Genomic DNA, 27554 nt, shown 5'->3' on the forward strand with positions numbered 1-27554 from the left:
GGGAATGTAGTAAAGTATTTGCTGGTTGCTAACTTAAACTGACTGGCAACCATAACATTCCTTTGACTTGATGCTTTTCTGCGGGGATATTTCCTTGCTCGGACAGGTAAATTCACAGATGTACATATAGCAGATAAAACAAGTGTGTACTTGGCTTCAGCACACTCCCTACAGGCGCAAAGCACACTTAACACTGAGGCTCCTAGGCCAGAGAATGCTTACCTTTGCCAGGTTTCTTACCCTCACTGCTTTGAACATTCAGCGAGCACAACTGTTTTCCGTTCTGCGGGGTTGCTGCCTTCTACTTTCTTGGCTCTGTGAATGGGCCGTGTGTCTGTTACTGTCAGGGGAGTGCAGTAAATCGCAGGTTAGGTTCCTTTGATGAAGGAAAGGTATTCTAGCAATCCCCCAGATGTTGCAGAGGACAGATGTTGGAGTCTAGTCATGCCAATCTCCTGACCAACACATCTACTGCTGCACACTGTTACGCGAGCAGAGCCTAAACTCACGTGTGCGGCCTCCTTTCCTATAATCTTCTAACAGTGGGTAGAGTTTATACGGAGCAGGCCGGGATGGAAGATAGCTCAGTGAGGTAAGCTCTCGTTGCTGGGAGCTATGTGCTCAGGTTTGAATCCAGGAAAGGTCGACTCTGCCTTTCATCCATTCGAGGTTGGTAAGATGAGTACCAGTTTCACCTGCGTAGCATAAAAGGGGCCGTGAAGAACACTTTAGATAAATGTGGCACCTAAAAAGTAGATTATTACAATAGAACATTCAGGTGCATACTTGCGAGGGTTCTGCTCGTGTGGCTCAATGCGGCTCGAATTGTTGCTTCTATTCACTACAGGCTGCAGCGCAAAGTTGCTAGATCGTCATGCGTTGGGCATCAACACATGTGGCGCAAACATCTGCGAAAGGTTTCACATGCAGGTGAGAGACCCAAGGCTAGAAAATGAATCACCATAACGAAATGAAACAAGCATTCTGTCGGCCAAGCTGGACCTGGAGCAGGGTAGCAGGCCAGGAGCACTCAAGTGATCGCCATATATACGCCCGGGTGGCCAAGGCGTTCGTGTTTCCAGTAAAATAAATGTTATTTCAACCTCGATCAGTAAAGCCTTATACCAACCTTTTCTGTGATACACAAGCCTTCATAACAAACAGTGACCGCGAGCACTGCCTGAAACAAGCAAGCAGAGTGGATTAGTGAAAGTGTTCCGGTATTGATGTATCCCTCAGGTCATTGTAACCCAAGGCATCGGAGATGCATGTGTTAGCAGTTAACATTCTGTGAGTCCGCTCACATACTCGTCTCAAAACCCAGTCGCAAAGGTGTCCGGTGTTAAGTAAAGCATTGCATCCTTGCAGTCTGAAGCCCACTTAATGGGAAGCTAGGTCAGAGACCGTTTTATCGCAAATCTAAAAGCACTGCCTGGCAGAAGATATGTTATTCTTTGTAGTCTACATTTCTTGTGAATTTTCACTTCAGAATGTTATAGTTTTTTTTTCTTCCAGATTGTGTATAGTTGTTTACGGGCCACGACGGTCGACAGAGCGATTTGCAGATTTGGTAAAAAATTGAGGGCTATATTAACCAAGGAATTGTGTCGCCCTTGCACCATGGAACCCTAAATTAGATGTATCAAGCAACGCAAGGCCACCTTGCATGGCCCTGTACGGACTGATAAATCTTGTGTAACGCAAGGCAGCTCAAAACGGTGCCTTGCGTTATTCTGCAGGAAGGAGGCATGCCATGGGTGGAGCACGGGTGTTTCCACGCACCCACCCATGCATTCTGACACATTCCCAGATTTACCATCACTGGTAGACCTGGGAATGTGCCAGAATTGTACACTTTGGCAGCAGTTTGTGTGCCAGGCAGAGAGCCTGCAGAAATGTATCATACAATTTTAACTACAGTGCATTCCTGCCCTCTCCCATTCATGTAGCTCAGCAAGGTGCCTTGAAGCCTTGCGTTGCATGAAATATTGATAAATATGAGCCTGAATGTACAAAATTGGAATAAACAAGTTAACAAAGTAAAACAGAAGACAAAGTGAATCCGTATTGTAAAGTACACACAAAATGCCAAAAAAAAGAAATGAACTAAAGCAAATCTGTTAGACTTTTCATCCTTGGCGTGGTCTCCCTTAACTTTTTGCCTCTGTTTCCCAGGTTGTTGATGTGTGCTGGACTCTGTTTTTGCTGTTTTTGTTACTCTGGGCACTTTACCGCTGCTAACCAGTGCTAAAGTGCATGTGCTCCTATACAAAATGTGTATGTAATTGGTTGATCCATGATTGGCATATTTGGTTTACTAGTAAGTCCCTTGTAAAGTGCACTAGAGGTGCCAGGGCCTGTAAACCAAATGCTACTAGGGGGCCTGCAGCACTGGTTGTGCCACCCACCTAAGTAGCTCTGTAATCATGTCTCAGACCTGCCACTGCAGTGCCTGTGTGTGCAGTTTTAAACTGTAAATTCGACTTGGCAAGTGTACCCACTTGCCAAGCCTAAAGCTTCCCATTTCTTACATGTAAGGCACCCCTAAAGTAGGTCCTAGGTAGCCCCAAGGGCAGGGTGCAGTGTATGGTTACGGTAGGACATATAGAAATGTGTTTTATATGTCCTGACAGTGAAATACTGCTAAATTAATTTTTCACTTTTGCAAGGCCTGTCCTTCTCGTAGGTTAACATGGGGGGCTACCTTTAAAAATGATTAAAGTGTAGATTCCCTTTGGGAGCGGATAGATATGTGGAGTTTGGGGTCTCTGAGTTCACAATTTAAAAATACATATTTTAGTAAAGTTGATTTTAAGATTGTGTGTTTGAAAATGCCACTTTTAGAAAGTGAGCATTTTCTTGCCTAAACCATTTCTGTGACTCTGCCTGGTTGTGGATTCCCTGTCTGGGTCAGTTTGACAGTTGGGCTGGTTGCACCTCTCACTAGACAGTGACACAAAGGGAGCTGGGGTATAGTCTGTATTTCCTGATGAGCCATCTGTGCTAGGAGGGAGGGGAGGAGTGGTCACTCACACCTGAACGGCTGTGCCTGCCCTCACACAATGCAATCTCCAACCCCCTGGTGTGTGTCTGAGGCCTGGCCTGGGCTAGGCAGGATTTCACAATTAAGAGAGACTTTCCTTTGAACTAAGCCTACTTCAAAGGGCAAAATGGGTATAAGAAGGGCACCCAAAACTATAGACTTTAGAACACGTCTGGAAACCAAGAGGAACCTCTGCCTGGAGAAGTGCTGAGGAAGAAGAGCTGCCCTGCCTGTGACTGTGCTTTGTGGAGATATCCTGCAGTTGCTGCTTCTGCCTGTGCTAGAGGACAAAGACTGGACTTTGTGCCTTTCATCTTGTGAAGAACTCTCCAAGGGCTTGATTTAGAGCTTGTCTCCTGTTGCTTGAAGTCTCAGGGACAGCAAAGACTTCTCTCTGCCAGCACCTGGAGTCTCTGGAGACACTCCTACTCTGCCAAGTGGTACCCATCCAGTTCCTGAGACCCTGAAAGGAGAAGCTGGTAGGACAAAAGTGAGAAATCCATGCACAGATCGCCATGCGGGGAAAAGGTCGACGCGACTCCGATCTGCGGCTGAAAAATCAATGCGCCGCTGGCTTTGCGGCTGAAAATCGACGCTCGGCTCCAACGTGACCAGAAGATCGACACCCGGAGCTGGGGAAATGACGCGCAGCATAGCTGACGGAGGCTGGTGAGATCGTAACCCGTGCTGCGTGGTTTTCGGACCATTGTGCGGCTGAATTTCTGACCAAACACCGCTGGGCGTGTAAAAACAATGAAAGGCCTGCCCGGACCCGAGAGTGCTGACCGGATCGACGCATCGCTCTCCTGTGGAGAGAAGAAATGACGCACGCTGACCCAACTAAAGGAGAGATGACGCAAGGTCTCCCTCGTGAGTGAAATTGACGCATTGCAAGTCCTTTTTGACGCACACTCGCACGTTCTGAGTTATTTTTGATGCACCCAAGGTACATTTTCACGCTAACAGTGTTAGCGTTGTGTTTAAAATTACTTGAAGACTCTCTTTACACTTTTAGTGATAACTTGACTTGTGTATTGTGGATTTTTGTTGTTTTGGGCTTGTTTTGTTTAGATAAATATTTTCTATTTTTCTAAACCTGTGTTGTGTCATTTTATTGTATTTTCATTAAGTTACTGTGTGTGTTTTTACAAATACTTTACACTCTGAAGTTAACCCCTTTAGTGCGGCCGCTGGCCGACGGCCGCACTACCTCCCTGGTGTGGGTCACGACCAGTGGCCGACACCAGGGAGAGGATTTTTTTTTTTTTTTTTAAAGCCCTGGGATACACAGAAGAGCTTCCGTATTTTTTAATTTTAAGATTGGGGCCCCCGGGGGGGGTGAGGGGGGGCGATCACGTGCTATTGCGCCACCCCCAGGGTGGAATTAAAAAAAATAAAAAATAAAGACATTGACAGGGGGTCAGGGGGGCCCCCTGTGGGGACAATCTTTTTTTTTTGAAGTTGTAGGGTTTCCCTGGGGGCCATTTTGGCCCCCAAGGAAACCATACAACTACCAAAAAAAATACTGATATATATGTATATATATATATATATATATATATATATATATATATATATATATATATATATATATATAAATATTTGCCACCAGTTGTCTTGCAGTTGAAGCTTGCGTCTTCAAAGCAGTGCACATACTTCAACTGACGCATTTCAACTGTAGCTTTTAGGCAGCAATAAAAAAGTCAAGTAAGTCTTGTGATTATGGGCCTGATTACAACTTTGGAGGAGGTGTTAATCTGTCCCAAATGTGACGGATATACCACCAGCCGTATTACGAGTTCCATAGGATATAATGGACTCGTAATACGGCTGGTGGTATATCCATCACATTTGGGACGGATTAACACCTTCCTCCAAAGTTGTAATCAGGCCCTATGTTTCTGCTACAAAAGGATCAGACTTTTGTCTAGTGGCAGTTTTAGTGCCATAAAGAAGCGCAGAATGATTATATGACTACTGCTAAGAGCAAATCTGTATTTCATGTAAATAGCTGAGTACATTAGTAAAGTCAGCCACTACCTGCACTATAATACAAATGAAATGATTGTGCGGGGTGGCTATGGAGAGATGAAGAGCACGTTTGCTGGGTGGTAATGAGGGAATCCGAGGAGGAGGACATGGGAGTGGGAGCACAAATAATGATTGTTGGACTGGGCGCAGGAGGTGCTAAAGACTGATGAATGGTATGTGACAAGGTGTTTGAGTGTCTTGAAAGAACGTGCTGATTGAGGGAAGAAGCGCATGTAAGGTGGCTTCTACTGTTGCACGTATCACACACACACACACCAGCAATTTTGTGACTGTCTTTGTAGGCTAGTGTTTTGGAGCAACAGTTTAGCCAATAGCAGAGATTGCATCTTAATGGATGACTGCTGCTGATGTCACTCGGGTTATAGAGGACAGCTCTGACATAGGATCAGAGACTGAGACAGCATATACTGAGACAGCATCTGAGGGATACGACAATGGCGCAGACTCTGGGAGTGATTTTTCCGTTGGAGGAGTCCCATTGGATAACTCCTTCCAGTAAATTGTGAGGGAGGTGATGAGGGCAGTCCTGTTGTCCCTTCGCAAGCACTGTCTGTGCAACAGGGCAATAGTGGGTTAACCCAACCCAGAGAGCAGGTGAATGCGGGGCAAGCACAGAGATGGTGCTCTCTTGGGAGCTCCCCAATTTAGTTCAGCCCCAAATTCCACTGCCCAAATTGTATTGTGGAGACATCAAAATTATCTATCACAAAACAAACTGGTTTTTTAAGACAGGCACCTGTGTTTTTGGTCCTGGGTTCGGCCGCTATATAGGGAAACATACTAAACCCAAACATTTCTGGAAACTAGACATCCGGGGGAGTCCACAGAGTTGTGACTTGTGTGGATTCCCCAAAGTTTTCTTACCAAGAATACCCTGCAAAGCTGAAATGTTGAATAAAAACTCTATTTTTCTTGCATTTCTGTCACACAAACTACAGGAATATGCTGCGATCCACAAAATTCCTACCACCCAATGATTCCTCACCTGTCCTGATAAAAACACTACCCCACTTGAGTGCCTATACCTAGTGCCTGCGTAAGGAATGGATCACCCCAGGGTCAACAGTTGCCGCATGTAAGTACCAACATTGACCGTTGTGTGATCTATTCCTGTCACGGACACTAGGCCTCCCCACACAAGTGAGGTACCCTTTTTATCGGGAGACTTGGGGGAATGCTGGGTGGAAGGACATTTGTGGCTCCTCTCAGATTCCAGAACTTTCTGTCACCGAAATGTGAGGAAAAAGTGTTTTTTGGCCACATTTTAAGGTTTGCAAAGGATTCTGGGTAACAGAACCTGATCAGAGCCCCACAAGTCAGCCCATCCTGGATTCCCCTAGGTGTCTAGTTTTCAAAAATGTGCAGGTTTGGTAGGTTTCCCTAGGTGCCGGCTGAGGTAGAGGCCAAAATCCACAGCTAGGCACTTTGCAAAAAACAGCTCTGTTTTCTTTGTGAAAATGTGATGTGTCCATGTTGTGTTTTGGGTCATTTCCTGTCGCGGGCACTAGGCCTACCCCCACAAGTGAGGTATCATTTTTATCGGGAGACTTGGGGGAACGCTGGGTGGAAGGAAATTTGTGGCTCCTCTCAGATTCCAGAACTTTCTGTCACCGAAATGTGAGGAAAAAGTGTTTTTTTGGCCACATTTTGAGGTTTGCAAAGGATTCTGGGTAACAGAACCTGATCAGAGCCCCATAAGTAAGCCCATCCTGGATTCCCCTAGGTGTCTAGTTTTCAGAAATGTGCAGGTTTTGTAGGTTTCCCTAGGTGCTGGCTGAATTAGAGGCCAAAATCCACAGCTAGACACTTTGCAAAAAACACATCAGATTTCAATGTAAAAATGTGATGTGTCCATGTTGCCTTTCTTGTTGCGAGCATTAGGCCTACCTACGCAAGTGAGGTACCATTTTTATCGGGAGACTTGGGGGAACACAGAATAGCACAACAAGTGTTATTGCCCCTTGTCTTTCTCTACATTTTTTCCTTCCAAATGTAAGATAGTGTGTAAAAAAGACGTCTATTTGAGAAATGGCCTGTAATTCACATGCTAGTATGGGCACCCCGGAATTCAGAGATGGGCAAATAACCACTGCTGCTCAATACCTTATCTTATGCCCATTTTTGAAATACAAAGGTTTTCTTGATACCTATTTTTCACTCTTTATATTTCAGCAAATGAATTGCTGTATACCCGGTATAGAATGAAAACCGATTGTAAGGTGCAGCTCATTTATTGGCTCTGGGTACCTAGGGATCTTGATGAACCTACAAGCCCTATATATCCCTGCAACCAGAAGAGTCCAGCACACATAACAGTATATTGCTTTAAAAAATCTGACATTGCGGGAAAAAGTTACAGAGTAAAACGCTGAGGAAAATGGCTGTTTTTTTCAGCTCAATTTCAATATTTTTTTTTAGCTGTTATTTTCTGTAGGAAAACCTTGTAGTAGCTACACAAATGACCCCTTGCTGAATTCAGAATTCTGTTTAATTTTCTGAAATACCTAGCTTTTCGGGATCCAGTGTTGGTTTCACACCCATTCCTGTCACTAACTGGAAGGAGGATGAAAGCACCAAAAATAGTAAAAATGAAGTATGTCCCAGTAAAATGCCAAAATTGTGTTGCAAAATGTGGTTTTCTGATTCAACTCTGCCTGTTCCTGAAAGCTGGGAAGATGGTGATTTTAGCACCGCAAACCCTTTGTTGATGCTATTTTCAGGGTAAAAACCACAAGCCTTCTTCGGCAGCCCTTTTTTCCCATTTTTTTGAAAAAAACTAAATTGTAGGTGTATTTTGGCTAATTTCTTGGTCTCCTCCAGGTGAACCCAGAAACTCTGGGTACCTTTAGAATCCCTAGGATGTTGGAAAAAAAGGACGCAGATTTGGCATGGATAATTATGCGGACAAAAAGTTATGTAGGCCTAAGCGCGAACTACCCCAAATAGCCAAAAAAGGGCTCAGCACGGGGGGGGAGGGGAGGCCCAGCAGCTAAGAGGTTAAGCCTACTGCTCGTGCCAAGCTACCAAGGGGGTAAGCAGGGGTTAGCTGAGGGTGATTCTCTTTTACCCTGACTAGAGTGATGGTCCTTGCTTGGACACGGGGTAACCTGACTGCCAACCAAAGACCCCATTTCTAACAAAATCTGATACAGTACTTATAGAAAAAAGACATATTTACTAAGAGCTTGTTTTGTACTTGTGTCATGCAAGGTGACACAAGAACAACACAAGCCCTGAACTGGGCATTACTAAGCCCCACAAAGCCACCTTGCTTGGCTCTGCATGGTTTAGTAAGTGCAAAGTAACACAAGGCAGTTCATTTTGCTGCCATGTATTACCTTGCAACAGGAAGGCAGTCCATGGGCACAGTATAGCCTTTCCCATGCATCTACCCATGGATTTTACTGCATTCCAAAGACTTACAAAGAGTTGTAACCTGGGAATGCGTAAAAATACTGTGCCTTCCAGACCCAGATGTAACAAGGCAAAATACCTTTATTTCGCCTCATCGTTTCCATTTTAGATTTGAGCGCGCTCAAGCGCTCTGGACCATGTTGTAATCTTTCTGTGGACTTCTAACCACGCCCATGTCACGCCCATCACTTTCATTAGTTGCCTTTTCCGGTGTTTAGCCTTCCTCGAGCGCACTGGTAAACTACTGAAAACATACGAGGCTCTGTGTTTTGAGCTGGTTTCTGGAATACTTTATCTTTTCATTTCATGTGCAGCGCGATCTCCCTGGGCAGAAGTCGAGCGCTTTGCATGACATCGACCCTCTTACATGGATAATTTCACTTTTGCCGATAAGTTTCACTGCGAGCAAACTTCTGTTTCGTTTTCCGTGTCTCCTTCACGCTCATGGCGACCACTGGCTCGCATATGTGAAACTGTTTTACTTTTCATTAGTAGTTTATGTGGCAAGAAAAGACTGGTTAGGAGTTTACAACGCTAAAAGCTGTAACGCGAGCAAACGCAAGAGCTGTTGCATTGCAAATGCTTGTTCTAGGTGTGATACATTCAGTGTCACACGTAGAAAAAGGAAAGTGTCCTTCCTGCACAAAAACAATCCTGCTCATAAAAAAGGCCCCCTTGCACCATGACACAAAGGTTCTTGTCTTGGTGCTAATCAACAACAAGTACGCCAGCGCTAGATGATAGCAGAAATGCACCATTACTTAATAGATATGGTGCATTTCTGCTTGCTCCCTTTCAAGGAATGCAGCAAGTTGTTTTGCTGAATTGCGGTGCATGAAATATTGGTAAACCTACCACTTAGAATATGCATTAACAAAACCTTGGAAAAAATCACCTCCTAGCTATTTAAACAGCTATAAAGTTTATCATCAAGTGACAGAGGGCGGAGGAAAGGAGCTGGGCAAGAGACAGACTAGAGCAGAGCAGCTCTACATATCGCCGTTAATGCTTGACTCAGAACAGAGATCAATTGAGTTCCAGATTCTGGCCCCACATCCAGAGAACCATTGATTTAGAGAATGTTTTTTGTTGATGATGGGCATTTGTAACAGCAGATTGGGTTGACACTTTGCCCCTTGATGCGTGCTGGAGTGGGTGGAAGAAAAATGTGAATGGCACAGTCACAGACTAATGGATGAAATCTGTCCAAAAACACCTCTAATTAATTATGTTATACATACTTTTAGTAAAATCAAGAGGTTCTGGATAACACAGATTTAAAAAAGCCAACTTGTCTGACAGACTCTTGCCTTTGAGAAAGAAAGTAAGAAAGAAAAAGACAAGGAAGAAGAGAAATAGTAAAAAAAAAAAAAAAAGGAAGGTAGGCAAAAATGTGAGGCGGGAAGAACAAAAAGGAAGAAAGAAAGAAGGAAAAAGGAGGAAAGGGAAAGTAAAAGGAAAAAAGGAAAAAGAAGGAAAGAAAAAAGGAAAGAAGGTAAAAAGAAAAAAGGGAAAGAAAAAGAAATGAAGAAAAGAAGAGAAAAGAAAGAAAAAATGGAAGAAGGCAAGAAAGAAAAAGAAGAAAAGATAAAAGTAAGAATGAAAGAAAGCAAAAAGAAAGCAAAAAAGAAGGAAAGAAAGAATGGAAATGAAAGAAAAGAAGAAGACAAGCTAAAAGGAAAGAAGAAGGGCAAAAAAAGGACGCAGCAAAAAGTAAAGAAAAGAAGGAACACAAGATGGAAGGAAAAAAGAAGGAAAAAAGAAAGAGAAGGAATGCTGAAAAAAATGAAAGAAAGCAAAATGACTGATTGAAACAAAAAGAAAAGAAAGCAAAAAAGTAAGAACACAAAGAAGGTAAGAAAGAAGGAAAGAAAAAATGAAAGAAAGCAAAATGAGAAAAGAAGGAAAAAAGAAGGCAAAAAGGAAAGAAGAAAAGGTAACAGAGAAAGAGGAAAGAAAAAGGGAAAGAAAAATGAACAATGAAAGGAAGAAAAAAAGAAAGACAGACGAAAAGTAAGGAAGAAGATGGAAAGAAGTAACGAAGGAAAGAGGGTTTACAGGATAACATATTGAATACTAAAACCCAAATTAAACCCCACCTAAGATTAAATAAAAGTTTTACAAGTGTTCTGCAAATTAAACATGATCCAGTTTGGTTTTCCTTCTTGGTCCACGTTTATTAAAGAACCATTGGCAATACTGAGTACAGGAACACAATATGGTATGCTCTGAAATAGCATTAGTCAGATAAACTAAGGCCATTCCAAACGGATTTTACAACAGGTTTGGCAGAAGAAAATAACTGATAAAGCTGGAATGTTACCAGTGGTGTTGGTTCAAATTTCAGACTGGGGCTGCTGCTATCAATGTTACAATATTGTAGTCATAGGAAGTGCGAAAAAATCAAATGTCACACAAAGAACAATTGGAGCAATTAAGACACATCCATTCAGCAGGATAATGGTAATGGTGAAATATGTAGCCAGTGGTGCATTTTGGAGCAATCTTTAACAATTTTATACCTAAGGCATGGCGTTGTAGCATACTGTCATTTACAGACAACACATTTTCCATTTCAATCACCATTAAATCAGCAGAGCCATGCAGTTTTTCTGATAACTGTATACAGCACACAAAATATGTCTGGAAATTAGCTTTCAGTGCATATTTATCATTTGCACATCAACAAGTGTCTTGATTTGTTTTGACCCTATTAGAACCTTTGTTTCAATCACAATTCGGAAATACAAACTGCTATTTTCTTGAATATGTGTACAGTTTGCTTACAAAAATTAAAATTATGCTTTGTGTGAAAAAACGACATCATATAACCTATAGTTTTACATTCCCTGTTCCCTAACAAGATTGCCATACGGTTCAGTTTACAAAAGCCTCACAATTTGCAGTCAGAGGAAGAAAAGTAAATGCCAATTTTCAAGCCAAAAAAACATAAGGGGCAATAAGTCGGAAGACATAACCTGGCATTTGACGTCTGTTTTTGAATGCAGAGGAAATGAGATGAGGTAAAAACGCCTTTTTATTATTCAACTTCTGAACCACAGCATTTTTATTTTGGGGGTGCTGCAGCACCCCTACTTTCAGCATCTACGGATTTGTCCTGTGCTAATTTCAGAAGCATTCTGCTATCACATCGGGCAACACTACAGAAATGACAAAGTAAAAACGCAAACATTGGCATTGAAAGGAACTACCTTGTGTGCGGATGTGCTCTTTGTAAAAGACCAAAATGCAGTCACTCAAATATAAGTTAGCCAGTGACCTAACAGGCTGACCCATTGCCCTCCATAGTGGGCAGAAGTAACATGTGAATGACACAACAGACAAGTGAATGAAGAGGGGTGGCTGAAAGCCTATTTAAGTAAGTAAAAAGGTCTGGACGAACAGCAGATCTAAAACTCAATCTACATCTTTTGAAATTCTCGTGTGTCAGTAGGGGAGCTAGATACTTCTTGTGAGGTAGATCAGAACATTTTTTTAAAGTATAAAGTGCAGCATAGTTTGCATTGAGGAAATATCACTGGGACACAGATTTATTTCGAAATAATTGGAAATGATAATTGATGAGCAATGCTTACCCTAATCCTAGTCAAAACATTCCACTTATAAGCATTGCACTCCAATCTTGAATAGGGTTCTTTCCCACAGCGGATTTAACAGTGATAAAAGAGCTAACAATGTTTTTTACCATTGTACTTCTTTCTCTAAGACTACACAGTCTCTAGGGGTGTGTTGCTTAACCCGGTCATATTGACTGATATTCTATGGAGCATTATACAATTCATGGAGGTCCATCGCTGCAAAGCACTTTTTTATACTGAATTGCCATGGAATTTATGGTGAGCAACACGTTTCATACCATCATAAATGTGACAAATGTGTCTCAGGTACTGCACTGGTTTGTTATCTAAGTGGAAAGCAAAACTGAAATCTGCACCCTGACAGTGAATAACCTTAAACATTTTGGACTGTGAAAGAGAGCCACATTTATATGAGTTTGTAGTGGGAATACGTAGATAGGAAAAGATAGAAGCTTGTCCTTAAACGCAACTCTTAATACTTTGTTAGACCTGGCATTCTTATGGTGGTCTTACCCCAGACTTTTTGCCTTTACCTCCTGTTTTGGTGCTGTATCTTTTTGTTGACCTTAGGACTCTGAGCACTTTACCACTGCTAACGTGCATGTGCTTTCCCCTAAAAACATGGTAACCTTGCTTTATCCAAAACTGGCATATTTAATTTACCTGTAAGTCCCTTGAAGATTGGTAAACCACACCCCCAGGGCCTGTAAATTAATTGCTACTGGGGGGTGTTTTTTCATCACTGTGAGGGCCACCCCTCTTACGGGCCAGCATTAAGAACTCATTACAATAACTGTAAGTTGTAATTCCTGATCTGGAATGTCTGGGTCATATCTAGTGCCATTGGAATAATAATAATAATAATAAGTCATCTTTACTGGTAAGGTCGGATTTATTACTACAGTTCTAGAAATGCCACCTTTAGAAACTGGAAATTTCTCTGCATTGACTGCCCTGTGAGCCTAGAACCTCGTTCCAATACATGACTGGCTTGAGTTGAGTGACAATTCCACTTGTGCATTCCCTTCAGACACCCACAACACAGGATACTCAACTGTATCTGCATTCATCTGCATACTGATCGGTCTTCTTGGGGAAAGGGTAGGGAGGATCTCACACTTACATCTCAAAGGGTAAGGGCTGGGGTCCACACAAGAGGGCTGATTACCTCCTCCTGGCTGTCTGGAGCCGAGATTGACCTGAAATAGGGACCTGCGCACTTCACAAGGATTCTTTGTTGGTCATTCACCATATCAAAGGCACTTTTCTGTATAAATAGTGGGTCTCCTGACCTACTTGGCAGTACACTTCAGGACCCCAAAAGATTGTGCTGGAGCAAAGACTGCTGTGTGCCAGGATCGGCACTCTGCCAGACCTGACTGTTCCCAGGAACTGCTGCACTGACCTGTTGTGCTGCCTGCTGATCTTCGCCCTGCACCCTGAAAGGATTCACAAAGGCAACACCAGAGAAACTCCAGGACTTGCCTGGTGTGGTCTGCCTCCCCCAAGGACTGTGATTGGTGAAGTTTATACTAGTTCCAACTGGTCATCACCAAGGGCCGCCAAGATTCACACTCCTGGATCGGCGTGCCCGCCTAAATTACCGCTGTTTTGCCTGGATGAGGAGTCATCAATGTCGGCAGCAAACCCTTTACCTCGGTAGCCCAGACCCCACCCATTGACATGGATTGCCAGAGGGGCCCCGACAAGATCATCATTTCAACTGGTGCCTGCCACCCGGGGACTACAAGATCCCCGACCCAGCCCCGCAGTTGTGACCAAAGCGGCTGCCGTGCCCTCCATCCTGCACGGCCACAGAGGGAGGCAGCACCTGTCTGAGGAAGTGTTCACCAGACCACGTGGTGCACCTGGGCCCCCCTCCTCAGAGTATCCTCAGGGCTCGCACCCGGACCAGACCTTGTGGTGCACTTGGGCCGCCTTTATCAGAGGAGTCGCCCCCTTGCGCAGCACCCCCGATCGCCCGCAACTTACTCAGACCAACAAGCTTGATCCCAGGAACTCCTCAAACATTCTCTGCTGCCTTCCACCTCATCTGCAACAGCATCCCTTTCCATGGTGCCAGGAGGGGCAACAATCCTCATCGGAGACACCATCCCCGGCCGCTCAATTGCTGAGAGCGTCACCGGAGAACTTCAGTAATTGCTTTTAGCCTCCCGCCCTTCACGTAAAGGTACTGAACCAACTCCACTTATGGTACCACACGAAAAAGCTATATACCTTGCAAGCTAATCATTGCACCCTTGACCATTCTTCTTTTTTTTTTTAGTACATTTTGAAAATACATAAAGATTAACTATATTTTTTTAATACTGTGTGGAGTCTTTTTGTGGTGCTTACACTGGGCTACTGTGGGTGCGAATTGCACAAATACTTTACACGTTGCCTGCTAAGTTAAGCCTGACTGCTATGTGACAAGCTACCAGAGGGTGATCACAGGTAAATTTAGTTTGGGTATCCGACTTGCCTTGACTAGAGTGGGCGAGTTCTGCTTGGCTGAGGTCTGTACCCTAGCCAACCAGAACCCCCATTTCTAACATAGCTGGGTCTTGGATAAATGAGTAGCTAAATCTAGATTATCCAAAAAAGATACAAAACTAGCAATATGATTCTTTAATTTGTTTTCAGTTATAGACATATCAGTTACATCATTGCCATATAGTAACACAGGAATTGTTTTCCTGCATACTTTAGGAGAGTCTTGTCCTCGTCCCACCCAGCAGTGCTCCAATTGGTTTGCAAATATAATAAAAAGGAGGTGAGACAGGTCACAACCCTATCATATGCCTCTTGCTATTTGAATACTTTCTCTACATTCTCCTCTTTGTACATACATAACTCTAGCAGAAAGACCACTTTGTAATCGCAGTAAGAAGTAAAAGATTTTAACATCAATCTCTTATTTTCAGTCCAAACACCCTCCAATAAAAAATCCACAGTCCTTCACAACACTGTAAAACCTTTCAATCAGTGTGTTTCCCCTTGCATGGCACAGTGCACAGTTCTGATAGATTCCATAGTGCCTGAAAATACCTAGCAATTTCAGCAAACACAAGTTAGGGTTAGTTAAGAATAGAAGCTGATTTCATCTAGATATCCCTCATGAACTCTTCCTTTAAAAAAGTAATTGCTTTTGCAGTTCTTACATTATCTACAAACCTGACTGTCACAATGAAAAGTAATAATGAAAAACAAAGGCTTATTTTGGGGCACAATACCCCCTCCAGTACTCATAATTGGTCATGTTTTGTGTAAATGTCACAAGTTCCAGGGGTGACCGCCTAAGTAACTGGATTATGCCACAAGACAACTTCACTCACACAACCCATTAATATTTACTTGCCCATTGACTCAAAATTACGAGTTACTTTCTGCTCTATGTGGGGGCTACAGCCATGACCCTCATGCACATTTCTAGCAAATAGTTGCATAACCTCTTGGGGCAACCAGTTTGTCCTGCTTTCTTCTGATAACTTCATCACTTGACAATTCTGACAACATAGTAAAATTATCCTTTATACTTGCAAGACAACCTTTCTTAGGTCAACCCTTTGAGAAAAGTTTACTATAGCTAATATAAATTCCTCTTGCTCCAAGCATTTACTCCATTCCTCTTCTGTCACCAAAGTTCCCCTCACTTCAGCATCCCTTGCCACAAGGAAATTCCCTTACTCTTTCTCCTCACGCACAGCACCAGTTTCCCAACAATCAGCACATACTCAAATTATTTGTACAACAATCTAACTAAATGAGGTGTGTTCATACTGACTGTAAAAATTGGTTTATAGTCTTTCCACATACATCAGACTTAGAATGCTGCACACCTCCCTACCAGGCCAATGCCTTCTTTTGAATCACAGCATAATTTCTCTTTAGATCGCATAAAGTGAAAAGTCTGCAAATGACTTCACTCTTTTTGCTACCACAACAGCCGTTTTACACTTTTTTGTCCAATCAAACTTAATTAAGCAGGGCCAGTTGTAGGGCGGTGCGACCGGTGCTGACTTTGGGAGGGGGCGCCTGTTTGCAATTATATTTTAGTTTTAAAAGCCCCTCCTGCAGCGTTCCTTGCCTCCAGCTATTTTCAGGCAACAATAAAAATATCAAGATAACCCTGGTGGTTAATGTTCTGCATGGGAAGAGTTCGGAGTTTTCTCTAGTGAAAGCTTTAAGGTAGCCCAGGGGGTTAATACGCCTCCTGCAAAGAACATGTACCATGCAGACCACAAAGCGCATGTAAAAATAGGCCAGTGGGCCACAAGGTACGGACTAGAGTGTTATTATTTTCTTCCCCAGTCTTTCATCCTTCTAATGTTGCAAAAAAGAGTTTAATTTGGTATAACCATGGTGTTATTTTTTAATTCAGAGTTTGTGCTTCTCCAGACCAAGCACTCTTAAACTATACAGGCTCCCACTATGGATGGCATGTGACCCTTGCACCTTGTAGTCCTCTGTCTTATGTAACATTTCTTATACACTGGTTTGCACGTTTATGATTGGTTATCTCTTTGTAATGTGTGTGAGATGTAAAGAGCTCTGACAGCCCTACACTGGAATAAGTGGCGCTATAAAACTAATTACATACATCTGTGAGAGATTGGTTATGGAGACTTGAGGGGCCCTGTTAAACGGTGGTAGTGAGGGAGTCTGTGGCAGGGGTGGACACAGGGGGGGCCCCAACAAACATTCTCGCACAGGGCAGTGCCAGCACCAACGCCAGCCTGTAATTAAGCACTTAACCTGTTAAGAGTTGAGACTTTTTGGAAAAACATCCTACAAATTTAGAGAAAGTCAGTTCAAGAAACAACCATTGCTCATTATTATCAATATTGTATGCAGCACACAAGTATGTTCCTCGCCACATTAACGTTGAGCTTGAAAATAGCTTACATTATGAACCTCCTGGAATAATCTGTCCCCACCATAGGTCATTGGTGAAACAAAATGGAAATGCTGACATCAATTTAAATAGCATTCTTAACAAATGGGTGCTCTTTTTGGTATTAAAGTAATGTCAAATGATGAAAACTGTTGTGCAGCTTGATTTCAATGTATGTGTTAGGCTGGCCTAGTAAGCTAAAATCACTGATATTCCACAACAAAATACCATCTTGTTAAGAAATGATTGTTGTTGAACATGCAAAGAAGGTAAACCAAAGTTCCAAACAACTAGATGTTTTACTTACCAATAACATAATGGGTGTTCTGACCATGTCTCACTCAGCTACCAATGGTATCATTTATAATGGTTAAGAATCCACCCTTTGCTTTGTTATACACAAATAATGGAATTATATGTTAAGTGTCTTTGGCCGACCAATTTATTAACCTTAGTAGTTATCAAATGAAACAGTATAGGTATTTACAATTAGTTGTATTTTTATCAACAACAGCCTTATTCTCATGCATCAGAACAGCCATCCCACACATTTCATCCCTACACAGGACGTTGTGGATCCTCAAAGGGTTCACATTTAATGGTTGCAACTGCTGTAAGTGTTTGGTCTGTTGCTTTGTGGGCAGTGGTGTAACATTAGCCCTCACACCGCCTGCGGTGCAGGGGGGGCCCTGAGCTCTAGGGGGCCACCTCAGCACAGCAAACACTGTACATGGGCGGCAGGCCCTTGGACCGAGAGCTCCTGATTGGGTCTGATGGAGCCCCATTCACTTTACAAGGGGGCCCCACTCAAGTTTCACTATAACACTGTTTGTGAGACTGGAATTGATTCAACCTCTGAAGATATACTAGACCTGAATTGCATTGTCATGGGATTGTGGGCTATTTATACACTAAGGTAACCCAGCCCATACAGAAATGAACGTGTCTTGGTCTGTGGCATTATTGATTGTAACAGATAGTGGCCTGTTTCTATGAAATTTTAGTCAAGTGTGAGACCAAAATAGGTTCCTTTTGGTCATCACATGTCTACTCTGACAGCGGTTGTGATGGCACTATAGATCTTTCTAACAAATGTTCTCTGCTGAAAAGTCATGTTCATCATTGATGCACAAGATACTCTATTAGCTTAATTAGAACATTGGAATGTTGGGAGCTACATTGAAGACAATGGAGTGCTCTGGGCCTCTAATGGCAGGCAAAAGCCGGAGTTCCAACATTCCAATATTTGTCTCACAGTCAAAACTGTGAACAAAGGACGCATGGAGCCTGAGGTGATTGCAATCCCCTCTGACTCTATGAGGCCTTTGTTTGATTTATGAGAACATTCTGCCCTTACAGCCTCCCATAGCTGGACTAAAGCAGCTCTTAAAGACCTGCTCACTTGTTAATGATCCTCACCTTGGGCTGGGGCCTTTAACGCAGGAGCGGGCCTTTAATGGCCGGTATTGCCCCCTATGGTGGGCTATAAGTCTATAGAAGACGCCTCTGAGTAGATCACAACCTGAGAGAGCTGGGGTACAAACGATAAAGCAATGAGTAGCACCTGCTACCTGTGGCAACCCTTAAGTGGAATTGATGCCTGTTTCAAGAACTTACAATACTAAGTTACAGCTTGAACTGCTACAGCATAATCTAGAACCCATAAATATCTACAATATTTCTTCTTTTTCCCAACAGACCCTTCATACTAGATCCAGCGAATCCCACTTTTAATGTGTGTGAAAACAGCAATGCGTGGGATGAAGTGGCTCATGTTGCAAGGCTGAGTCTCATTAAGCCATTATTTAATGGTGTGCCAGCCAAGGAACCCTGGCTTTTTACCAACAACTGGTAAAGGAAATGTGCACACCACCTATCTGAAGGTTTCATCTTGAGCATGTCTCCTTTGAGTTATTGTAATATGGTAATATAGCTATGTACGATGTAACAGTTAAGCCTTCTGCAATTTCTTTTTATACATTATTGCTCGCTTTTCCCTACATCTATTAAAGTGTTTTGGTTGTATGGGAGACTGTGTTATTTTATTGTACTTGCCCATCTACCAAAGTTTAATAATCTCACCTTTTTCTTCGACCTATCGTCTCAAGGGCCTTCTATCACTCATTGACCCTCTAACTCTACCACACCCACACCATCATAAAAAACAAACGCTAAAGCACCAACATATACAGTTCTTCACCATCATGATCAAACATGCTTCCAATGAACCATGGAGCCCTTACAAATGCATCCGTCACATAAACACAATCTCTCACACACACACCCACACACTACACACACCTACACACACACAGAGGAATGTTTGCATTGTTGCTGCACATGTTCCGTGTGGTAAGACCAAAAATAGGTGGAATGCTTGTTTTAATCTCAGCCATTGGCAATCATTGCGGACTTCGTTTCACTCCATCATTTAATTTGCTCACTGCGCTATTACATACAGGGATTATCCATGCACCAATAAATATTTGCACCATACCAAAAGAGACTGTCTAGCCTGAACTCCTGGCCAGTTCCCTGCCATATGGAATATAACCCAGACATGTTAAGGTGCTTCATCAGTGTGGTTCTGCTTGATTCCTGTGGTACAGTGAGTTGCAAGATCCATGTCTAGTTTGTAGTGTTGCAACAAGTGCACACAGTGGGAGGTGTCCCTAGGTCCCTATCCCAAGAGTGTATGATAAACCCCACCTATGTACGTGACCCTGTGGGCTAGTCCACAGGGTGCAGTGTGTACGAAATAATAAAAGGTGAGGCCCAGAGAAGCAGGGATCAGTATGAACTCGGCCGATGATCGCAAAACTACAGTTGTCAAATCTGTGTATTCATTAGGCCGTGAGACTGTTCATGCGCTGCAATTGTGCTGCTGATGCTCTAATTTGATGATCCTGCACACCGGCATCAGCTGGTGGAAAACTCCACAAACTGGCGATGAGGGCGGGATAGCCACGCTAGAGTGATGTCATACTACAGAGCACCCGCTCGCAATACCGCATGGCAGAGAAGCGTGGTGCAGGAACTAGGCAAACACACCCTGGCATCAGAAATGCCATGCAGGGGCAATGTCACCAAGCCACAGCCGGCAGAAATAAGATTAAGGGACAGACTGGGTGGCCAGACAAGTTGAGGGTAACATCCCACCTCCTCCCAAGGAGCAGACACCTACAAGGCTACCAAGTTGCCCACCTGTAAATTAAAAAAAGGAAAAAATAGCAAGAACATTTTGTCCCAACCCACCACATAACACAAATGTAAAAAGTTGTTGGCAAGGACAGCGGCCATTGTCAGTCAAGCTCTCACATGCCCCCACACAATTTGGGGCCCTGAAGAAGTGCAGTGGCAGCGGGGAGCGCACTCACACATGGGCACAAGTGCCCACCAACCAGACCAGAGGCAAGTTATGTACCTGCATCTAAAAGAGGGGGGAGTTTTGCCATTAGACACACAAGATAGCACAGAGATGAGAGAGGAGGACAATGGGCCACACTACAGTCAACACCACCACAAAGGAGTGACTGATGGGTCAACTTGTCCAATGTACCTCCCGTAGAGCTGTTCATCATAGAAGGTGCGCCATCTGCATAGGCCTCCAGATGGGAAGATTCAGTAGAACGGGTGTGCCTCTACTTTGATGCAATGAAGATAGGAGACAACAGGAAACGGGTCATGATCCTCCACCTAGGAGGCAAAGAATTACCCAGAATCTCCAAGACACTCCCAGAGGCAGCCCCTAGAACACATGAAACCCTAATAACATCGCTCAATGCATACTTTGCACCTATGGTAAATCGAGACTACGAGCACTTGATATTCTGGCAAGCTGGCAACAAGAGAATGAGTCCCTTGACGTGTTCCACAGAAGACATAAGGAGCTAGCAAGCACGTGTGGCTTTGCGGATGAGTGTGAAGAGATAAGAGGCCAAATCATTCAGGGCTCTGCCTCAGCAAAACTAAGAGAACGCATCCTGGAAGAACCAGGAAAGTCCCTCAAAGACATCCTGAGAATGGTCAGGATCAGAGGGCTCTCCAAAGCCCGAGCATCTCACATGGAGGTGCCCTCCAGAAGACCACCAAGACAGAACCAGTCAATGCCATTACGTCAACACCCTCCCCAAGAAAGCCCCCAAGGAAAGTACCACTGCCAAAGTTGTGCAGATACTGCTGCGGCCCCACACACCGCATTGTGGATTGCCCTGCAAAGGAAAGCGATGCACAGCCTGTGGCAAGTACAACCACTTCACCAAGGTATGCCGATCCAGATCAAAAGGGGCATACCAAGCCACCGACAACACACAGAGCTACAAAGTGACGTGGATGACGACGAAGAGACTGAACAAGCGGTCCATGCAGTGTTCACAGTGGGAACAGCAACAAGAACGCATCACCACCTCCGCAATGCCAAATATGAGTGGGCACCCATCTGGTACTCACTACGGTAGACACCGGATCCTCCATCAACCTACTATCCAAAGAGATATACCAAAAACTACACCCACTCCTGCCTATCCAGAAAGCACTAGTGAAAGTCTTTGCATACGGCCAATGCCAACCCCGGTCTATCCAAGGGAAGTTCCACACTTCTATCACCCTTAGGATAGAAACTTGCAACTCGGTCGTCTACGTCACTGGAGAAGGCAAAGGCATGCTGCTGGGGTGCAGAACAGCAGAAGCGTTGAAGATAATCACCTTTGCCCTGGGTGTTCCCCAGGAAGGAGTGACCCACATCCTTGATGAGTTTCACAAAGTGTTCAAAGGATTTGGGTGCCTTAAAGGGAAAGAAATAACACTCCACATTGATCCAACGGTGAGACTGGTGGCTCTGAGACACCGCAGCCACAGGTGAAGAGAGAGCTTGCAAAATTGTAGGAAGAAGGAATCATTGAGAGAGGGTTTGGGCCCACCCCGCGGGTCTCACCAATTGTAGTGACCAGAAAACAAACAGCCAGGGGAAGTGCGCATATATGTGTGGACATGCAACTGCCTAATGTAGCTATCAAGCGCGAACAACATCTCACCCCCACCATAGATGACCTCCTATCAACACTAAGTGGCACCTGCTGGTTCTCGAGAGTCGACCTTCACTCTGAATATCATCAGCTCACCCTGGCAGAGGAACTGTGGTACATCACCACTTTTCGCACCCACATTGGACTTAGGTGTTATCGCCGACTGAACTTCGGCATTTCCAGTGCCACCGATGTTTTCCAAAACACGATCTGAGAAATCCTAGGATGCCTGCCGGGTGCAATAAATGTCAGTGATGACATCCTAATATATGCCAAGTCCATCCCACAGCCCAACAGCTGACTCAGAGGAATGCTCTAAAGAATACAAGACTCAGGACTCACTCTACACCACAGCAAGTGCGAATTCCTGACACAACAGTTCAGTTTCTTGGGGTACACATTCTCAGCTGAGGGAATTTCCCTGGACCCTGAAAAAGTATGCAACATCAAGGAAGCCACTGTGCCCACCACTTTGTCTGAGGTCCACAGTTTGTTAGGGATGGTGAACTACTGTGGGAGTTTCATCTCCGACCTGACCACCCTGAAGAAACCCCTATGTGAACTAACTAAATCCTCAACACTCAGCACTGGGGAGACAACCAAGAGCAAGCGTTTCAAACACCCAAAGCAGCTCTCTCTGCTGACACCACCCTTATGTACTATGACCCGCAGAATTAAACCACTCTCACTGTAGACATTGGACCAAAAAGCCTAGGGGCAGATCTGATGCAGCAGCCAGAAGGATGAGAGTGGGCATGAGGATTTGTGAGCAGGTCTGTCACGGACACAGAATAGCAGTAGTCTCAGATTGAGAAGGAGGCTATCGCGGTCCACTGGGGGTGCTGGCATTTTCACCTATACATTTACGGTTAGCTGTCTGTGGTCAGCATTGACCACAAACCCCTCCTGCCCCTATTCTGAGGGACTGCGTCAAAGCCACCCCCAGAATGGAAAAATGGCTGCTGCAACTGCAGGAGTATGACTGTCAGGTAGAATTCTGTCCTGGATCCATCAACCCGACACACAATGGTAGTCATCGATGACTACTCCAAATACCCAGAGGTCGAGATCATATCATCATTGGCAGCTCACAAGGTGCTACCCAAGCTGGAAAAAATAAGGACTCATGGACTTCTCAGAGAACTAAGAACTGACAACGGGCCCCCAATCCAAAGACAAGAGGTAGCTCAGTACCTCAAGTCATAGAACATTCAGCACAGATGCACTACCCCTCGATGGCCGCAAGCCAATTGGGAGGCCGAACGTTTTATGAGGACAATCAACAAGGTGATCTGAATCACTCATGACGACCTACAACCTTATGACTGGGCAATTTATGCTTTCTTACGAGACTATAGTCAGACACCCCATTCCACCACTGGCCAAGCCCTGAGGCACCTGCTAATGGGCCAAGTGGTGCAAGACTCCATTCCTCATCATCAAGAGTGGACCCCCACACCAGTGGATAACGAGAGAGTCCTCGCTAAGCGTCAGCAGTCCAATGTCAGTGCTAGCCAACGACGCGAAGCCTAACACCCAACGCTCTGAGTGGGAGACCTGGTGCTCCTCAAGGACGGGAATCCAGGCAGCAAGTTTGGTTGCCGTTCAAAAGATCTCCATCGACCATCATCTACATTCATGGCAGTAAGGTGACTGCTTGGCGACGGGGAGGAGTGGTGTCCAGAAATGCATCACATTTCAAGAAGTTTCACACTTCTCCATCCTCAAACCCAGAGACTGAAGTAGAGGAACTGGTCAGTGAAGATGGAGACAACCTCTCAATGGCCAAATCTCAATCTGGTCACCTTCCTGCAGTGAGTGGTATTGAGCAGCAAGAGTTTGGTCCCGAACAGCCCGGCGACAAGCGAGGTGGAACCAGCTCTTTCAGTGCCAGGGGGGGAAGATCGAGAGGTCCAGGTACCATGTGTGGGCCAATTTGGCCCCATTGACTCAACTGCGGGACCATGTAATGTACGAGTAATCTTTGTATTCCTGACTCAGACTCAAGGGAAGGTGTTTGGGCATCTGTTTAAAGTTGTTGCAATTGTTTTAAAATAAGCAAGGAATGTAGTGTCACACTCGTGACGCAACAAGGGCGCACAGTGAGATGGAGCACCAGATCCCTTTTCCAGGGGTGTATGATAAACCCCACCTATGTACGTGACCCTGTGGGCTAGTCCGCAGGGTGACGTGTGAAATAATAAAAGGCAAGGCCTGGCGGGGCAGTGATCAGTAGGGACCCAACAAAAGCTCGCAAAACTACAGTTGCAGAGTCTGTGTATTCATTAAGCCTTGAGCCTGTTCATGCGCTGTGATTGCTCTCTAATTTGATGATCCCGTGCACTGGCAGCAGTTTTGTGTCAAAAATATTACCGCTGGCTAACGCCCTTTTGGTGTGCCGTGCGGCCGACATATTTATACTTTGACGCACGGCGGCGCAAACAACAGGTGGGAGTCATCATTTTTTACACACACCGCGGCGTCAAGTCGTAAAGGAAAACGACGTTAACACAGCGGAAATGACTGTGGGTCGATTTACGACACCGCAAACCGGATATGCGCCGTTTTTTTTGACGCAATAGCGTAAAAAAACACAGCGAACACAGCCATTTCACCAGAGGAGAGCCAAAATGGATCCCAGGCACCACTACAGACCCCAGGAAGATGACAGCAGACCAGGAACCAGCCAGGAGGACCCACACAAGAACCAGGACACTTTTAAGAAGAAAAGAAAGTGTCGCTTTAGTGCAGAGGAGCAGGAAATTCTGGTTAAAGAGGTGACGGAACACCAGCACCAACTGTTTGTCACATCAAAGTTGCCAATCAGTAGGAGAGAGGCTATATGGCAACAAATTGTCGACAAGATTAACAGTGTGGCTGAAGTATGCAGAACAGTCATCGAGTGCAAGAAACACCGGCATGACTGCAAACGAAGGACCAAGGAAAAGATGGCAAGGAACAGGAAGGCAGCACTGCAGACTGGAGGGGGGAGTCCAGCACACCAGGAGGCCCTGGCCCACATGGAGGAGATGGTCGCAGCCGTCATCCCTGAGGAGATCATCACAGGGATTCAAGGACAGGACAGCACAGACTACCAGGAGACAACGCACATGCAGGGTAAGTCGCATGGGGAATTAAAATGCACAAATGTTAACTGCAAGCGGGGGGATACCGACCACAAAATGCATGGAAGTCATCATATACATGGAGTGGCATGGGTAAAGGGGCATGGCCTGCACAGACAGAAGCTGGGGAACACCATTACACTACACCAACATCAGTCCCATGGGGGCATGCTGTCATGCCAACGATGGAGCAAAGGGAAAGCCACGACAAGAGGGAAGGCCACTACGTCAAACTTACATCCTGGCACTCGTCAGCCAACATACCTCCTTCATTAACTAGGGCCCTATTAGCAATCCTCTAGCCAAACCGACAACTGCAATGTAACTGCCACAACAGTTGCCACTACCATCTCTGATCTGTGTGCAGCTCAAGTAGCCAATGGCAGTAACCTCCCCATGGATCACACACACCTAAATTAGTGGGTAAAGATGACATTTGCAACAATCCCCAGAAATAAGAGAAAGGCCCCAGTACACTCAAATGTCAATGCCCATAGTTGTCACAAACATCAGCCAAAGTAAACAACAATAGGAGCGACACAGCACTAAGGATACACCCATGCTGCATATGTCAGGGTCCATCCTGTGCCTGGGTAACAAGGCAACATCCCAAATGCCATACTGCTCAGACAACAGCATTGAGGAGGGGACACATGTAACTGGTCACTGAAATACACCTGCACAGTCAGAGGACGAAATAGGACACTGATATGACCATCAGGGCAATCCAATGTAACACACATTCCCCAACATCAGCAGGACACATTAACAATGTCAACATCCATATCGGACCATAACATTGCCATGCATAGGATATGCCACATGTCAATTACATTTAAGTCGATGTGAACGATCAGGGATTGGGGCAGGTCCAGATTGTTAAGTGTGCTGCCAGGGCCATCAGAACACCCACAGCCTGTGAAAGGTCTCACCATGAGAATGGATGTACACGGAGGGTCGAGTAGGAAAAGAAGGTGGCAATTCTCTATTTGGCTAAAATCAACACGATGAGGCTGACAAATCTAATAACTCAATAACATACATGTGACACACAGGTGGGCCATAGGCCTGAAACAATGCCCATCTGAAGTACTGCAGATATTAACACAAAACAAGATCACAAAGTGAATTCATCAAAAGGCAGGCACGTCACATCAAAATTGCCACAACACAGACACACTAATTGTACCCTGTTTCATTGCAGAGGAAGATGGATCTCCTGCCGATATGCCTGTCCCAGATTTCCCTGATGACATGGATGACGAGCTGGAGTACAGCAGGAGCTGGCCAAGGAGGTGCGGGTGGGGATGCAAAATATGGCAGCCAGCCTTGAGGGGGTGCGTTTGTGCATGATGTCATTTGCAGATCAGGCAGCAGCTATGCAAGCCCTAACATCTATCTTGCAGGAACTGCAGAAAACCCAGAAGGAAATCAGCACAGCTGTAATACAGTTGACCCAACACCTACAACAGCAATCCTGTCAATGCGTGCACGAATGCAACATTGAACCCCTCAGGGCCAACCTTGCTGCCTACCATCGTGATGTGGCTGCTATTCTCAAGAACCAGCAGACCCTCCTTGCAGCAGTACTGCCCTTAAGACCTTCACAGGGAGCAGCGACCGGGATGTCTGACTCCACGTCTTCCAACACTGAGGTGTGTGTTGCCCCTTCACAGCCAACAACAACAAGAACAAAGCAGACAACACACACATCAGAAGAGGAAGACATGGAACAGATCACATTCATAAGGAAAAGTACCCGGAAGCACTAGTCCCTGCCACATGGCCAACTATTACCAAAGTCCTGCGTTTTGAAACATGACAGTCTTACAACAACTGTACTCAAGCACTGTTCTGCTAACCACTGTATATCTTGTCACCTAGCCCAGTGATTGTCTCTCTCCTACTCATTGGCTAAGTCTGTCCCTCTGCACTGTCTGAAACAGCAACCCCAGCATGACAAAAGCATTTAGGTAAACCCTTGTGTTGGATCACAATGGAAGATATCACTATAATGGACTTACAATCATGGACAATGTACATATAGCACTACAGCACTTTTCAATAAATAGCACTTACACAACAAATCTGTCTCTGGGTAATTTGACATATCAACTGTGCAGTAGATAACTGAAATGTGCCTACTGTCAAATTACGTAGCTTGTCAATACAACTGTCCAGATATTATGTAGTTAGAGAAATATGCACAGTGACCATGATTGCATCATACTCTGCCCATCCTGAGGGAATAATCTGATGAAGTGAGAAACCATACACCACCATGCTGTGTAGGGCAGAAGAATGCTTCCTCAGGGGATAAGTAAGTCATCAAATAGTGCCCGCTAAATGTTGTCAACATGCAAAAATAACACAATAAACATGCCACACTAATCTAAGTAA

At 44.6% G+C, this 27554-nt stretch overlaps 1 protein-coding gene across 3 annotated transcripts in view; it reads left to right on the forward strand.

The window, feature by feature from the left end:
* The window catches only part of LOC138282758 (2'-5'-oligoadenylate synthase 1-like), a 172683-nt gene extending 153695 nt beyond the window's left edge, over positions 1–18988 (forward strand). For all 3 annotated transcript variants that reach the window (XM_069220835.1, XM_069220670.1, XM_069220754.1), the window contains exon 9: positions 18704–18988. In XM_069220835.1, coding sequence (XP_069076936.1) covers positions 18704–18860 — 157 coding nt within the window. In that variant the 3' untranslated portion in view covers positions 18861–18988. The remainder of the gene's footprint in view (positions 1–18703) is intronic.
* Positions 18989–27554: the final 8566 nt, after the last annotated feature.

The sequence above is a fragment of the Pleurodeles waltl genome, chromosome 1_1 (genome assembly GCF_031143425.1).
Source record: "Pleurodeles waltl isolate 20211129_DDA chromosome 1_1, aPleWal1.hap1.20221129, whole genome shotgun sequence".
Lineage (NCBI taxonomy): Eukaryota > Metazoa > Chordata > Amphibia > Caudata > Salamandridae > Pleurodeles > Pleurodeles waltl.